At 37.5% G+C, this 17,864-nt stretch overlaps 1 protein-coding gene and 1 pseudogene across 1 annotated transcript; one reads left to right on the forward strand and one right to left on the reverse strand.

Annotated features, from left to right (window-relative positions):
- Positions 1-8,312: 8,312 nt before the first annotated feature.
- LOC122146211 lies at positions 8,313-14,885 on the reverse strand (annotated as a pseudogene).
- Positions 14,886-15,505: 620 nt separating this feature from the next.
- cldn15la (claudin 15-like a) lies at positions 15,506-17,199 on the forward strand. Its single transcript, XM_042764533.1, has 3 exons — positions 15,506-15,871; positions 16,731-16,895; positions 17,035-17,199. Exons 1-3 carry the CDS (start codon positions 15,655-15,657, stop codon positions 17,118-17,120), a joined length of 468 nt encoding a protein of 155 aa, XP_042620467.1. The 5' UTR covers positions 15,506-15,654; the 3' UTR covers positions 17,121-17,199.
- The last annotated feature ends 665 nt before the right edge of the window (positions 17,200-17,864 follow it).

Raw genomic sequence — 17,864 nt, forward strand, 5'->3', positions numbered from 1 at the left:
GTATATCTTCATTGATGTATAAGGGTTTATCAAAAATATTTTACTGGAGCATAAATGGTATTTTCCCCAGGATCTCGCGGACACCACGTTTCATGTATTTAAATTAGAATCTGTTGTTCTTAGCACATGTATCTTTAGAATGTAAACCAAATGCACAACATGTAAAATATGAGAGCAGAATATACAGCACTGGAATATTTGTACTTGAAGAGCTTAAGCTGTGTAGCTTAAAAAAAAAAAAAAAAATAAAAAAAAAAATCACCGGTTGGCCAAACTTGTGTGTTTGGACAGGCTTGACTACTGAAGTAGTCCAGCCTCTAACAAGCCCTGGCCATCAGCTCTGTAAAAGTTTCCCCAGCTTCTTAAGCATGGGGCGGAAACCAGTTGGTTTCTTTCTTCAATTACAATTGGACATCAGTGATGTGCTTGTGTTTGTTCCAGCCAGGCATGTGAAAGTCCTCAACAGCTCTGCAGCTGCCTTTTAATGAGCATTGTATTGTTTCGCTGGCCATGGTGATTCCCACTTTATAGGGTCAGGTTCAAGGCAGATATGATTTTCTTTCGCACTGCTTTACAGAAAGTGTTTAGAGAGGTTTTTTGTGGGCTGTATGGTTCACTCCGGCTTCCTGACAGCTGTGTTGGCTTGTTTGGCTCTCTCACCTATTTCTTTTTCTTTTTTCTCTTCTGATCCCCTGAGTTGTTTAATATAGTTGTGTCACAGGAATACGGAGGAGAAGAATTAATGGACGCAAAGGATTGGTGTTGGCAGTTGGTGGGGAGATGCAGGGACAGAGCCGGCCAGTCATCCATCTGTTCTCTCTACCTTTATGGCTCTCTTAATGGAGGACAGGAGACAAAAAGCATCTCACAGGCCACCAGGCAGGCGCGTGAGCATTTCTGTAGTGCCACTGTAAACTAATTGTCAGTTTTTTTAACGATGCACAAGCCTGCTCGCATACACCACAAACATATACACACAGAGTTTTCTCCCAAATGTTCTTTATTACCGTTCAATCAAGCATGGGGGGTTTTTGGGAACAGTCCAAGGGACAGGTTGCAGCACGGTTTGGAACAACGCTATGAGAGAAAAGTGATTAAGAAAGATCCTCTTGAGGACAAAAACAGATCATTCACGGAGACAGGACTGGCGCGTAATCAAACATTAAGATGAAAATATATAGATGGCCCTTTGGTCTTTTGAAATGAAACAAAGAGATTGATTCTCAGAACTTAATCAAGTGTTGGCCCATGCTCAAACGCAAATGTGTGGAGTGGCAATGCTTTCTTCCCTTCTGAACATTCATAATCAGCACAAGACTTCAGTAGACCTATGTGTGGCCTTCAAGTAGAGTCAGAAATATCGTAATTATGAGCTATGTGGACATTAACAACCAAGTGTTGTCATATTTTACCAGTGAGGAACTCAGAATTGTTTTATGATACTCGCATTATGACCTGTTTCCATGGAAGCCTGTGAAAAGCAGCTCTGCAGCAAATTTTTTGACCTCATATGCGATCAATATCAAGTTAATGGACTCACGCTTTTAACTAAATAAATGAAAAATTTAATTCATTTTATAGATGCCATGCATAAAAATCAATTAGGTTATGTAAAAGTGATGCAAATGTTATAATTTATTTGTTTTTTTTTTTGTTTTTTCTTATTTGATAGTGATTTTATAATCCAAACATTATCATATGTGACTATGTCATCATATTGACTTTTTTATCAAATATTCTGTCTAAAATTAATTAGAAAATTTTACAATTTTTACACATTTAGCCTAATTTTTATTTTATCATGCTTTTCTGGTTGTGTAAAATTATTTAAATGGTTCCATGCCAGTCTGTATTGTTGTTAATTATTGTATATTTCAGGTAATACTGCCCTTGGAGCCACATAAAACACCGAATGAGCTGTGGTTGTCCCTTTGAATAATCATGTTTAGACAGTCTATTTTTGTTTCCAGATTAAGCTGTAGTGAAGTCAAGACTTTATGTTATTAGTTGAAAGTCTGGTTTGGTGAGACCTAAATATGGCCTAAAAGACTTAATTCTGATATTTGAGGAAAATAAGCGACCTCTTGGTTTCACTGATGGGTGGTATTCTCATCGCACAAAACCGTCTTATGTTTAAAACAACAACCTTGCTTTTGATGTCTGGCAGAGTGTCGACATCTGTAAGGAAGCAAAAATGAAGTTCCCCTCTCTGAGTATCAATCTTGTACTTGAGCTCTCGTAGTCTACGTGTGACGCGCACACACAAGAACCCCATTCCCCGCGGTTTCAGATCCCTACACCGAGGATGCCCTGCGCTGTCACCACTGAAGTTCTGGTCTCCTTTCTCTCTCTCACACAATCATTCTTGTGTCTGCGGCTCCCTGGGCCCTGCAGTGGGAGTCCGCCTGCGCACAATTAACGCATCAGGTTTCAATTATTTTGAATACCAAAAACCCTCCCCATAATGAGGCCTGACACAGACCTGTAGTCGAATTTTAAATAGGATTTAATTGTTTTCTCCTCCCCCTCGGTTGTAACTTCAGTTCGGATAACAGAGACAGAGGGGGGGATGGATTGAGAGAGGAAGAAAGAGGGAACGGATAGCGAGAAGTGGGTGGGAGAAAATGATGAAATTCAACAAGCGAGGGAGAAGACAGAAAAAGGTCTCTGATCTGTTTTCTTACACAAATCTCTCATTGTAAGCTCTAGCTAGGGCCCTGTTTGGAATTACAAACTTTCATGTCTCTTATCCCTGTTGTAATTCCACCAATTGCGTGTTCTGCGCTGGTGTGATCCGATGGATCATGAGGGGAAGTTTAAGTGAGACTGAATTAAATATTTAAGCCGATCCGACACAGGCCTGTCTGCTCTCACAGGCTACAATTAAACCAGGGTGCCGTGCTTGCGCATGCAACACTCGATCCCCGCTGAACGCTTTCAGGAACATGGCTACTTTACAGACTTAAAATAAATCTGCAGCCCTAATCTATTGAAAAACCTGACAAGTGGAGCCCAAGTTTGCAAGGCACTTAGCTGAGTAGTGTAGAAAAAGAGGACTGTACATTATTTATGCCCTCTAATGTTGCTGCTATTGGCTCAGTGTTGTGAATCAGCCACGGGCGTCTGTCCCGCGGCGACACTCTGAAATAGCCACCGACCGTCTGTAATCAAGAGCCATATGTTTTCTTGCGCCGGATCCCTCGCTGGCCTGAAGACCACGCAAAGTCTCCGGCTCTCCTCCTCTAACTGATGGGTCAGTGGACTTGTCTTTGCCTTGAGCGAGCGATTAGTTCATTTCTGGTCTGCAGATCACGAACATAGGCTTATCTGTCATATAGATTAACAGTTAAAGTGACAAGGTCACTCTTCTGCGCCCACCTCGGCGGAAACTGACCAGATACGATCCTTTAATGCATACATACTATCCATCAAGGGTTAAACAATACAGGCATCACCAGCTTGGAAAGGCCACATGATTTCTGTTGCTGTAGAGATAATGAAGGGCACCATCCAATCGTTTTTTAAAACACGTCATTATCCACCTCAGTTTATTAGGCCAATAATGCCACTTTTGGCATGGTTTTGGATAAGGATTTTTCTTCTCTGCTTGGGGATGGCCTGGAATTTCCAGACCAGATTCTTGAAAGTTTTACGACACATGGCACAAAACAAGATGACCCTACATAAGTGGTTATGAGACTAACCTGCAATGGCAAATCTTTATTTTTCGTCGCTGTATGCGTGAAAGGAATTATGGGTGTTTGGATATTAGGGGTGCAACTGGACTGAACAACGGTGGGTTTGTTGTGGATGATCATTTATTTTTTAATTATTCGTATTAGTCGGCTTAATACTGATTTGACCGATGCATTTAGGACGCAATGGTGATGTGGAAAGAAAAAATATAAACTTATATTACAACTGGCTCTAAGACTTGAGCCCGGGGCAACCTGGGCAAAGTCAGTATTGTCTCGAATCCCTTAGCCTTATAGAATGTCGAATACAAGTTTTGAGTTCTCAGGCTAACATTTAAATAGATACTTCAGATGTGTGCGCAAATATGATGATTTTTTTCCTTCTTGCGTAGAAATTAAAATGCAGTTGACCTGTCATGGCCGACTCATGCGTAACAGCCCTAACAGGTTGAAAAGGGATAATCAAAGTGAAAATGTATTTCCTATATGAATGCTGTTTTAACTTTTGCGGCGGCGTAACCGATTCAAGCCATATATATGTTCGCTGTTCATTTGTTTTTGATCGTATTACTATTGTTCATTTATTTATTTATTGGACGGTGCACTAATGAAACACTAAAAAGTTTGAACAGGGGTAATATCAAATTGTTGTAAGAACTGGATTCTCCTAGTGAGGTGGGGGGGGGGGGGGGGCGTGACTTTCTCCACTGGTGACATTTCAAGATGTTGCTTATGAGGCAACTCATATCTGTGTTCATTTGACAGCGATTGTAAAAAAAAAAAAAAAAAAATCCCCGCCCCTTATTATCATAATATAATACAAGTCACTTTCGTGTTCCATAATAAAATCTATTTTAGCGCAAGCTTGCATTTAAGAGTAGCCGCCTCAAAGTCCCAGCCCCTACATTTGATTTTTTTTTCTAAGTTTTTGATAATGCATTTACATTCGTGGCCTTTGTACATCAACAATATGCTGTGCAGAAGTAAGAGATCTTTATGTTTCTACTTCCATTATAGATCGCAAAAAGACTTTTAAATAGTATGTATCGATTTTGTTTATAATGTAGTAACACATGAATTGCATTTCAGTCTTAAGAATTGCGCACAGTATATGTCCCGATTCTTCTATTACTTATCGGAAGCGCCGACTTCTGTGCAAGGACAAATCTAAGATGTCTAATGAAATGGTGTCTATTTTTAAAACTTTAAGAGCTCTGTGGTTAATCTTTTTTTTTGTGTCTGTTGCGATTCTGTCTGAGATATTTTAGATAATGTCACATATCTTAGATTTCAAACAACATGATGTCCTAAGACAAGACAGGCTCACTGTCACATCTGTTCATGCCCAATTTTTCATCTTCCATTAATCACATTCGCCTTAAATGGTCTGAGAAGGCGGAGTCAGACACTAGCCTTTCTAGTCATGTTTTTTTTATATATGTGTTGTTGAAAAATTTGGCTCTGGTATATTTGGGCTCAACTAGAACCCTAGAAATCAGGGGCGCATTATAATTCCGCATATCCACATGATACAACTGGCAACATCTGAGGGGCCTAAAAACAAAAACACCATACCAACTCCATTGAAGTCACCGGAGACACCTCAAGGCAGAGATCAGATACCAATACGAACACAGATACCGCGGGCCCACTCTGATCATCACTTGATAGTGTGCTGACAAGCAAACTCTATTAAGCTGTCTTCAAATATGCAAAAATGATATGATTTTACAATGATTACATATTCACACTTCCCAGCTGGCTGCCTCCGTGCAACTCCATTTGTTTCATTGACTATTGTGTCCAATTATATGATTAACTCCAAACACTCCGCCACTTGGAGAGCTCTCGTGTGTTCCAGTGCAATGACTGATTCACAAACAAAGTCATTACAACATGTATTCACACATATCAAATAACAAACAGATGGCCATTGTGCGCCGGCTGATTTGTTTGTAACACGAGCTGCAGAAAAAAGGTAGTTTTTTGCTGGGCTTTGTTTAAGCACCGACTGTTTTATTCCCAGAGAGAGACATCTGGCTGCCGAGGCGGCTAAATCAACTCAAATGAAAGACAATCTTGTTTCCATTAATTTTTTCCGGTGGCAAAAGCACTTGTTATGAAGATTCGAAATTACTGAAAAAGCTTCCAGATAATTCATCATATGGGCCGGACCTGCAGAGACTGCAGTTGCTCAGAGAGTGTCTGTCTCCATTAACTTGCTGTGATGTGTATCAGGTGGGATGACAGATGTGTGTGTGTGTGTGTGTGTGCATTAACATTTGCAATGGACAACTTACAATAGCATTATACAGTGGTTCAGGCAAATTTATATGTCCATAAGGCACTGACGCATCATTTTGCTGAATGTATGTAATACAGTGGGGCCCAAAAAGTGTTTGGACATTTAAGTCACATTAAAAAAGTTCCCTAAAAATAATTTTGCATTTGTTGCAAAATATCGAACCAGATGGTATCTGCAAAGAATTTATGTTAGTTTCCTCAGAATTAACTTCAGTTTTTCAAGTTTTTAACAGGTCTCAAGGTCATTTTTTTTGTATAATGTTATTCCCCTCAAGTTCCCAGCTGGTGTTATTCATATTTAAGACCGTTTGAAACAGAAGCTGCTACTGAATTTACTTCAGTATTGTGACATATTACCAAGTGAAATGGAATAATGAAAAGGGAATAAAAAGAGTGGGGCTAGATTTTTAAACACTTCCTCGCCATCAAGTTGACTTGTTAGAAACCGCTCAAGAAAGCAATGTTTTAAAAGCACCACAGTGGTTTTACACTCTTCAGGAAGAGTAACGGCTTGTTTCAGAATAGCAAACTTGGATTGAAGACAGTTTTGAAGAAATAATATCAATTTTAATTAAGCTTAATCATTTAAAGTGCAGGGTATACATTAGTGTATTTGATGCATCACAGATTCATGGATTATTATTTTTTTTACACAACATAATTTTTTAAGTTTAAAATTATTTTATACATGGTCTTATAACCAGTCACCACTAGGTCAAAATGTCACAATTTGTCCCTTTTTTTTTTTTTTTTTTTTTTTTTTTTTTTTTTTGGCTTCAGTTTTTCATATAAATGGTCCTGCAGTGTGGCATAAATTTAAAAATTGCAAATATTACATACAGTCTCTCAGTAATTATTAGTTTCACAATAGCTGCAAAACATGAAAAGTAATTATAACAGAATGAGAAAAGAGACACTTAGATATAGCCACAAGATGTGGTCAGCTTCCCAAAGAAGAAATCAGTCCATCTGTCATCAGTCACATATTTTATGGAAAGTTAAAAAACCCAAGAATAAATTTTTCACTGAAACAATGTACAACTATGAGCAGATATAATGCCTCTTTTCAAGTAGTTTGCTAACATTACATGACCACCACCTGATGGTGATATTGGGAACAAAACACTGTATGAGTCTAATAAGTAAATAATGTGGCCCTGGTCAGTAGCGCATCTGTTTGGCTTCTGCTTCTTGTATACTCGAGATACAGTCATTTCAGTGCTTGCTGTACCAAAATACTGTTTCAGTTTGTTTTTAATTGTTTAATTGTTAATTGTTTTACATCAAAATGTGGGCAGAATAATTTTTTAATTAATATATCATATATATATAATATACTTAAAAAAATTTGCTAAAATTTAAGTGGAAACAACCCAGCAATGTTTTGGAGGTATATATAAAAACGCATATGTATGCTATCATTCATTACTCCTTCTATTTGTTTTCATTGTCATTCAATATCAAAAATATTAGAGATAAAGTTTTATTAGAGGTAATTATGTAAGTTAATTACCTTTTCGCCACTTTCTTCTGTGGACATTTAATGTGTGCATTACATGGCCACATTGAAAGGCAGTATGCTGTGGAAATTGAAATCCCAGCCCAGTTTTAGTTCAAATTTAAGTTTGTCTAAATAAAAAAAGTAAAGTTCATTACATTAAAACAGTTAAACAATTCAGATTTACTTAAAATATGTCGGGGGTTTCATGAACTCAAAAGAAAAAAAGAGACAATACATTTGTTAAAGGCAGTTTGTTGAATTTAAAGTTTGCCCTGTGCATAACCAATTCATTATTTTGAAAGTTAGGGTTTACAGTGCATCCCCCACACTGGCCTAATTTTATATGTATAACGAGAAAACTAAACCTTTTATTAATCCACATTATATGTGGCTCTAACTATAGCATGCCAATTTAACAATTTGAATCTTTCTCAAGTTTTAAAAAACTCTAAATTTTTACTTTACTTGCAGCATGAAAACACAAACAACTGAAAAACAAACAGTTTGTCTTATTGGCTTATGATTTTGCAGCAGCATAAGTAATTGTGCAGTGTGTGGTGCAAAACTGATAAAAGTTTAACTTTATGCAAATGAGCAGTGATGCAATGCAGCATGCTACCAATGAGAGACGTGGAGCACATGTTGATCCATCTCCTAAGTTGACTGCGGACTTACTGGCGAGCAGTTTCACTAATTAGATCATGATCATTATTTTTTTTCTTCTGCAATTACTATCTTATTCTGTTACTTAATTACAAAATTTTATATGTTTGTATTCAGTTTAAATTGCTCCCGGTCAGCTGTGTTATTCCTCAGATCATGGCACTGTCATGGTTGCTGAGCGAGCGAATGCTGTTGGTGTGAAGACTCTTCCTTTCGCGAACGCTCCCTCAGGATAGTTTCTGTACAAGATCACGCTGATCACGACGGTCCTAGAAAAGCTGTTTTGACACAATGTAGAAGAGTATGATGTCCAACAGCTGTGCTTCGCATTCATCAGGCAAGGTGGTGAAGGCCCCCCAGCGTGTTGTAACCCCTCGTCACTGCTGGCCAGGCAGCATGGAAACAAAAACAGATGTGGAAAGGTCACAAAGCACACTCAGCACCTGAAGGCTGATCAGTGTGATGATGATCCGGATGGACTTCTGCTTGACTTTGGGCTTCAGTTTGGATTGTGCGTCCATGGATAAGGTTGTCCACGATAACAATAGAACAGCCCACCATGATGCACACCGCACCAAGAAGAAGAACACAATATCGTGTCAAAGTGGACAGGATTGTCTCGGGCGCAAGTAGATGAGTGTCGTGCATCCTTGATGCACGTGGTATGGTTTTGTCTTCCGGTCAGGGTCTTCTTCCAGGAGAACAAGCGGAGCTGTGCTGGCTGCCCAGGGTCATGACCAGACTCCGCGCACAGGACATGCAAGGCTTTACGGACGCTTTTTAGTTCTCGGGTGTGTCGCCGGCTGCACTATGGACCACATAGCGATCCTGTGCTAATGAGTGGCGAAGAGCCACAAGGCCAGGCACGGGATAGAGGCACCGTCAGTGCGGCGTTACCTCCTGCATGACACATGTCTCCAAAGGGCTCCAGTAGTCTTGACTGTAGTTAGAACCATTCGTCGAAAGGCAGCAGTAAGATAAAATATCAAGTCCACTAAAGCGACATTGATCATGTAAACAGTGATGGGTTTCCGTCTTTTAGTGGTCAAGGCAAAAGACCCCAGAGGGCGGTCATGGTTGACCACTGGTGCCTATGATGAAGATAATGCTGTAAAACACTAGGCTAGCATATCCGGTACTACTCTTGGTGTACGTGACCTCCTTGATGACGGGCGAATGTGTTATGATCCATGATGGGTTGCCTGATTTTGACCATAAAAAAAGAGAAACCCAATTTAAAACAGTAGTTTTTGGCAATTAAAACCTATGGACGCCTGTTTTCATAGTTTGTTTTGAAAAATGGTAATATGACGCTTAGTCAGAGTATCACTATATTTAATTTTTGACAGGAATGAAAATGAGGATGTAATAGAAATACAGCTTGTTCACTGGATTGTGCGCGATTGTTTTTTTCATCCCCTTTCAAAGTAGATAGACAAGTAGTAGTTTTGAAATTTTGAAAGTTCTGGGGAACTTTATACATTGTGCGGGCTTGTAAAGACTGTTACAGACTGCTAAAGACTGACAGGCTCATTTTCATCCATGTAAAATTCAATATGGCCTTTACCCCTGCGTAACGTTGATTGAAACTTTTACATATCTAACAGCTGCAACTTATTACTAATAACTCTAGTACGCTTTTGTAGTAGTTTCTTGCAAGTGTGATGCAATGGGTTTTATTTATTATTTATTTTTATACTTACACTACCAATTTTAACATTTTAGTAAAAAAAAAATAACGACACCAAAAAGGTTTTTAAAAATAAAAGTTGAAAGAGACAACCCTTCTCAAATATGAGTGTTAAGGTACAAAAACAAGAAGAAGAAGAAGAAAGAAAAAACTAACAAAATGTTGAATATAGTCAGTATACCAACACATCGATAAAAAAGAATAATGCTACTTTCACTACAGTTCTTTATTTAATTGTTTTTGAATTGGTCTTTTGTCTGTGCAGAGAATTAATTTATATTTCATCAACAACAGTCCCATCCTGATACCTGAAAAAAATCACTCCTAAAGAATTTTTTTGAATATCTACTGTTTAATGAATGGTATCTACTTAATATAGTGAAAGAAAACCACAGTTGACCTACAGTGACAACATTGTCTTCCTGATAAGGGTGACTATTCGTAACAACTATGGGTTTTCAACGGAAACGGCAAATTGGTTCTACAAGAAGATTACCAAAGTAAAAAATGTAAAGGTACCAACCTCAGAGATTGTTGGCAATCGTATCTGTTGTGAGGACTGTCACGTTTTTGATGAATTATAAGGTGCCCTTGCCTGCTGCCGAGCTTCGATTCTAACAGAGGGAAGTCATGAAGCCTTTGTCCTTGATTTAATTTTTCTCTTTTGGTTTCTGTGAAGCCCCTTCACTTCACCTGTAATGCATGTAATGGTTGGAGAATATCTCAAAGGGCAAACTCTCTGTCATAACTCCCGTTTGACCCCCCGAGCCAGTCGGAAAAGTAAAAAAGTGGACAGTTTGGGTGCTGGTTAGTGATGGGGAAAATAGGGTTTTGTCACACAGCTATTAGCTCTCTTGGGAACAGCATACAGCACGGGTTGGCAAACAGAAGGCAATTGGTGTTGAAGAGTTTTTAATAAACACAGCGAGTGTGAGGCTGGGTAGTGGTATAAACAGGAACATGAAATCTTTGTAATGTGGGTTTGAGATGGCAGCTGATTCTTAAAATCATAGGGGCAAAAAGAAAAAAGCTAATCCTGACCAATCATGTTTAGACACAACAATCCGAGGTCACGTAAACTGAAAACGAAGATTAACTTTTTGATTGTGTCTAATGCCACATTTCTCTCTTTCCCTCTATCTCTCTCTCTCTCCTCGCTCTCTCTCTCCCCATCCCTCCCCCCTCCTCTCTCTCTATATATATGGGGGGGGGAACACACCCAACCACACAAATACATAACTTATGGAGGCATGGATGTAATGATATTAAATTCCGTCACCATGTACCATCCCATATCCAAACCCTGTATTACTTTCGGTCCTTCTAAGGAACACAAAATAACATATTTTTGTAATGATTACTTTTGGAATATGATTAAATTACGATTGTTTGGGTGATACTCTCACTTTTAATTAATGCTGGTGTTGTTCTTTGTGACTTACCTGTGGTAAAAAAAAAAAAAAAAACCCGCACGAGGGGAGGTGTTCAGCAACGCCACAATGCAGCCGCCAAGTAGAAGGTACTTTTAAATAACATCAAATACACTAAAACACTGTATAAGTAGTACATTTAAGTATCTCCATCATTGTCCATTGCGTGAACTGTTTCATCTAATAGATCTGCATCGACTGATTACTCACCCCTTTAAATTTACTCTCGTCCCGTCACCCACATCAGGAACAAGGCACTGTAGTTTTAAATTACCCATATGTGGATATTGACAAACAACACAATCCCCCCCCAATTTTCCCCCCCCCCCCCCCCCCCTTTCCCCCCCCTCAAACCAGAAAATCTTGGAAAAGTATAGAGAAAATGAACTGTAAAAAGAGGAAACATCAGCTTGGTCTTTGAGTGCTGTAGTCATTTTTCTGTTCAGGGTCCTCCATATAGAAAAAGGGGAAGGAAGGGTAGTCCTAATAAAAAACAATAATTTAATAATATACAAAGAATTTACTATTATTGCAAATATGGTCTATTTTTAAGTAAGTTATGAAGCACTCTTTCCATTTATAAGTATACTTTGTATCACTTAGAACTTGGGCAATACAAATGCTGGCATCCAATAAAGTCTTGGCAATGCAAATTAGACTCCCAGCATGAGGGGGGGGTGTCCTCATCCCAGCCAGTCATTTTTTCCTCCAAATCATTAATAAATGACGAGTCATTGTTTATATATATATATATATATATATATATATATATATATATATATAAACTCGATTCCAAGAAAGTTGGGGACACTGTTACAAATTGTGAGTAAAAAGGGAATGGAATAATTTACAAATCTCATAAACGTCTATTTATTCATAATATAATATAGATAACATATCAAATGTGTGAAATTGAGACATTTTGAAATGAGAGAGCTACACATGAGAGCTACACATTCCAAAAAAGTTGGGACAGGTAGCAATAAGAGGCCGGAAAAGTTAAATGTACAGATAAGGAAACGGCTGGCACGGACCATTTTGCAACTTATAAGGTCAATTGGGCAACATGATTGGGTATAAAAAGAGCCTCTCAGAAAGGCGAGTGTCTCTCAGAAGTCAAGATGGGCAGAGGATGACACCCTTCCCCCAATGCTGCTGCGGTCGAAAAATAGTGGAGCAATATCAGAAAGGAGTTTCTCAGAGAAAAATTGCAAAGAGTTGAAGTTATCATCATCTACAGTGCATAATATCATCCAAAGATTCAGAGAATCTGGAAAAAAATCTCTGTGCGTAAAGGGTCCAAGGCCGGAAAACACCATACTCGGATGCACGTGATCTTGGGCCCCTTAGGCAGCACTGCATCACATACAGGAAATGCTACTGTAATGGAAATCACAACATGGGTTTCAGGAATACTTCCAGAAAACATTGTCGGTTAACACACTCCACCGTTGCCATTCGCCGTTGCCGGCTAAAACTCTCTACAGGTCAAAAAAAGAAGCCATATTCTAAACATCATCCAGGTGTTCTTTCTGGGCCAAGGCTAATTTAAAATGGACTGTGGCAAAGGGGACGCCATGTCATCTGGACTAAAGAGGAAAAGGACAACCCAAGTTGTTATCAGCGCTCAGTTCAGAAGCCTGCATCTCTGATGGTATGTGGTTGTAAGAGTGTGTGTGGCATGGGCAGCTTACACATCTGGAAATGCACCATCAATGCTGAAATGTATATCCAAGTTCTAGAACAACATATGCTCCCATCCAAGCTGCGTAGAAGAAGGATCCGGGTACTGAAATTTATGATACTATACGGATGATACTATTATATACAGTGCTGCTAGATCTCCGTATGAGGCATTAAAGAAATTGCAGGATGCTTTCACAGTTCTACAAAAACCTTTACTTAAACTAAAATTGGTACTTAATTCTAAAAAGACAAAATGTATGTTATTTACTCATTCTAGCAATGTACAGGATTTGCCTCGAATTATCACTCTATGTGAAAATTGAAAGTGTCATGTTATGATTGAAAAGCTCACATTTAAACCCCATGTAGATAACTTGGTAAAAAACAAATTTTTTTTTTTTACCTTTTTATCTTTTGTAGATTATGGAGATATTCTGTAAATGCATGCAGCAAAGTCTGTTTTACGCTCACTGGATTCTGTATACCATTCTGCCCTACGCTTTGTCACTACAGTTGAGTATTTTACACATCATTGTAGTTTGAACAGTTTATCAGGTTGGCCTCCACTCACAGTTCGTAGACAGCATCACTGGCTTATTTTTATTTATAAGTCGGTGATAGGACTGTTGCCTTTTTATTTATCAGTTTTCTCTTTTGTAGAAAACAATAGATACAATCTTAGGTCTAAAATAGCATTCTACTAAACACACCTTAAAAAAAAACTTATTTAAATAAAATCGCCTTCCATTACAATGCTCCTTCAACCTGGAATGCTTTGTAGAAACAGTTGAAGATAAGCACTATTATTCCACTTAATGACTTTAAATTATATGTCACAGAAACCTTCAGCTATAAGTGATTGTATATACGTAGGCTGCTGTTCTGTTTTGATTTCTGTATGTAGCTTCATGTAGCTGTCATACTGCCTGTATTAGGATGTCTTGGTTATTATGTTATTGTGTTATATTTTGTTTTTTGTTGTATTTGACTTTTGTCCTTGTTAGGTGTTGTGGTATGGTTTATATTGTGCTGATATGTTATTGTGTAATTTGGTATGCTTTGTTTGTTGTAGATGAGGTTTCTCATTTTTTTATTATCTTATTATAATATATATATATTTATTATTGTTATTATTATTATTATTTATTTATTTATTTTGACATTTTTAAGTGCTGCCTTTCTTGGCCAGGGACCTTTTAAAAAAGAGACTATAGTCTCAATATGATTTCCCCTGGTTAAAGGGGAAAGTCATAAAGGGGAAAGACACACACACACACACACAAAACCTTTTGACATTAAACAAAAAGTAGCACTGAGGGGATAGCATTGGCCCACTCACTGATCTGGGCCCTTGGAATCGTCCTAACCTCCCCCCTCCCTCAAATCATATAGTGCCCCTGTGCACAAGGGGCCCCAGAAAACCTAGTGATGCCACTAACTTGCAGTATATAAAAAATAGTCTATAGAATGTCCCCATTTACTGTACATAGCAAAGTAACCATGTGTGTTGCCCAATTGCCCCTCAAAGCAATAGCTCAGGGATTATTCTATGTGCTATGTTTTATTGTTTAAAAGCAATTTTTTTTTAGATTCTTATTTAACACAACAAAAACATTTCTGAAAAGTGCTAATTTAAACATGACACAGATACACCACCTGCTAATACTAATAGTCTTTTTTGAGGACTGGAGTATACTCACATAAGATGAAACGTTTATATGACAAAACAAAAGCTAAAACTGTTATATTTTAATAGATATTGAGGCCAAGAGTGAAAATAAAAAATAAATAAATAAAAAATATTTGGGTAGAGAGAGAGAGAAACTCTGAGGTCATCTGCCTATTGAGAGAGTTCGGACTTTGAGCTCTGATGATAGTCAACCATTACCTGGAAAGCCATAAAACCATAAAGCCATATCTGTTGAAACCAGGTTACAGGTTACAGTGAAACCAAAGAATGAGACATAATTTATAGTGCACTTTATTGTGTGCTAGCAAAACCATCTGGAAAGCAGTCCATGAGACTATATCTTCCAATATTTTATGTATTATCTGGACTGATGTGGTATCTTTTTGATAGGGTTTTCTGTATGAAACTTTCGAAAATAACCCACATAACCACATCCTGGCAACTTCTGTCATCAAGTAATGTGGACCAACCATACATCCATACATACATTCCCTGCCTATGGCCCAAGACATTGGGATAAGCACCAGGTTTCCCGTGATTCTATAGGACAAGCAGTTTAGAAAATAAATGGATGGATAGTTGATTTGGTGATTGCTGTCTCTTGGGTGAGACAGCCAATCACAGTCTCAGGTTTTATGGGCTCTATTTTCAATGGAATATTACATTAGTTTATATTTAACCATTGAAAGAGACTCTCAGAAACCAATCATATGATAACCAAACATGGTAATGGTGTTATCAGAGTAAATGCATTTCACTAGACTATCACGCCCATTATCAACGGCATCATCATAAACTGAGTGGGTTCTTGGGTGCGGCGATGGCTTTATGACCCTCTGCAAAGGTTGAAGTCCTGCTGCTCAACGGAAAAACAATTCAAACTCATATATCAGGAGCAAGGACAGTATAGTTTCTAGCACATTATTTTAGCAAATAATTTTTTGTATTTCTTGTATTTTCACTCACTTTGTGTTAGACATTGGGGGTAAAAAAAAATGTCTACAGCATTAGAAGTGACTGGATTCTTCATGTGTTTGGTCGGGTGGATTGTAACTGGCCTTGCTGTGGCTAATGACTACTGGAAGATATCTAGCGTGCAAGGCACAGTGATCATTTCGAACCGCCTCTATGAGAACTTGTGGCATGCTTGTGGTGAGGACAGTTCTGGAAAGGCCAACTGCCAAGATTTTCAATCCATGTTGGCTTTGCCAGGTAGGAACCAAATTAATATAAAAAAATGGTTATTATTGTATTCATGAAGAACTATACTTGGACCTAGAACTTGGTAAAACCTATTCAGCATGATCTCAATCTCTGGAAGCTATTTTGTATTGTAACAATATGAAGAACTGCCTACAGCAACGTTGTTTCTCTTGATTTCATTTTTTGAGAATGACTGGCTTTTCTTAAAAGATAAGCATAAAATAAAGGCTCTTTATTAGCATCTATCGTTCCATGAAAAACCTTTCACATCCATGGAACCATTAAGAAACAAAAAAAAGGTTCCTTTAAGAATTTTTCAATGAAAGGTTTGTCAGTATTTATCATTAAAAAATTACCTAAATTATAAAACTGACCCAAGATCAATTAAAACCATATTAGACACTGGTTCACCACATCAGTGCCCCTAGTGGCACATGTAAATTGTAAAACATTTTGAAACAGTATATCATGTAACAAAAAAGTCTTGTTTGCTGTAATCATGCCAGTTTGATGCACACTCTAAAGCACTAATTTGAAACAAAAGATTTATAAGCACTATGAAGTTTCAATTATTAGTATTTTGAAAGCACCCAATATTAAACATAGACCATTAATGTCAGTCATAACAAAGGCTACTATAATGATACTATAATGAATTATGATTAATAATCTCTGATATGCAGATACTAGGGTCATTAAATGTTTTATTTGCTGCTGAAAATAACTGTTGTTGATACAACGAAAGCAAGTATTGTTTAGTAAAAATAAACCTGCACACCCCAAGTTACATGCACATCCTCATTTTAATCAAGACAGAAAAAAAGCAAAAACTAAACTCAGTTTTGTTTTTTGTCCTTCTCGTTTGTAGTTCATATTCAGGCATGTCGAGCATTAACGATCATCACCCTGATCCTGGGGTTGGTCGGTATAATTTTGTCTACCATGGGACTGAAGTGCATTAAGATTGGGTCAAAAACAGATGAGTCAAAAGGCAAAACTATGGTCATTGGTGGCATTATCTTCATCCTTGCAGGTAAGCAGAATTACAGTATCTGTGTATATGAACATAAACAATTTCTATAATTGTATAATTATCTACATGTTTCCCCCTTCTATTTAGCATCTATATAATGAGTTACAGTTACTGAGAGAAATATTTTTATTCCCCACAGGTCTTTGCACTATGGTGGCCGTATCTTGGTACGCTGCACGGATTGTTGCAGAATTCAACGACCCATTTTATGGTGGCGTCAAGTGAGAAGTCCAACATTTATACACATACCCAAATGCACATACATTTACTTATCTAAATAGGGATATTACATAGACTTCTTTTGTTGTCATATAGGCTACAGCTAATTATAAATACTGTAACCTAAACCTAACCAACACTCTAGGCCTAAAACTTACAGAAAACATTCTACCTATATATATATTATATATATATAGATATATATATCTATATATATATATATATATAGATATATATATATATATATATATATAGTATAGTATATTAAACCCTTTATATGTTTAGGTGATTAATTTCACCCCTCTTCAGAAGATTTTACTATTTGGCCAGTTTTTAGTAATTATTTAGTCAAATAATTCAGAAACTAGGTATTTTAAATCAGCTAACTAAAACACAATGAGTTTGTAGTAAACCTTTTTATATACATTTAAAAGCTTTCTATTTTAATCTAGTTTATGATAATAAGTAAAATTGAATTTCCCAACCTCTCTAAGCCAAATTAGCACACCTGTTTTTCGATTATGAACTGATGGAACACTAAAATGTCAATATAAACACGCAAAAAGTTTCCCATGTAAAGGGAAGAAGCGACATCTGTTGTACTATTCCATAATCTTCACTTTTGGCTTTGTGGCTCCCTCTTCTGGCTATTATTTTATGCCAGAATTGCACTGTGAATTCAAAATTCTTAGCCTGGCTTTTATGGATCTTAGTCCCAAGAGCTAAAAATAAAATTTTTTGGACCAGTCA

Source organism: Cyprinus carpio, chromosome A9, assembly GCF_018340385.1.
Source record: "Cyprinus carpio isolate SPL01 chromosome A9, ASM1834038v1, whole genome shotgun sequence".
Classification (NCBI taxonomy): Eukaryota; Metazoa; Chordata; class Actinopteri; order Cypriniformes; family Cyprinidae; genus Cyprinus; species Cyprinus carpio.

What these genes read in the sequence shown, in the direction of transcription:
- cldn15la (XM_042764533.1), top strand. Translation starts at nt 15,655, where the DNA reads ATGTCTACAGCATTAGAAGTGACTGGATTCTTCATGTGTTTGGTCGGG. An exon ending in ATCCATGTTGGCTTTGCCAG is followed by an intron (nt 15,872 to 16,730) that starts GTAGGAACCAAA and finishes TCTCGTTTGTAG; the next exon opens with TTCATATTCAGGCATGTCGA. An exon ending in CATTATCTTCATCCTTGCAG is followed by an intron (nt 16,896 to 17,034) that starts GTAAGCAGAATT and finishes TATTCCCCACAG; the next exon opens with GTCTTTGCACTATGGTGGCC.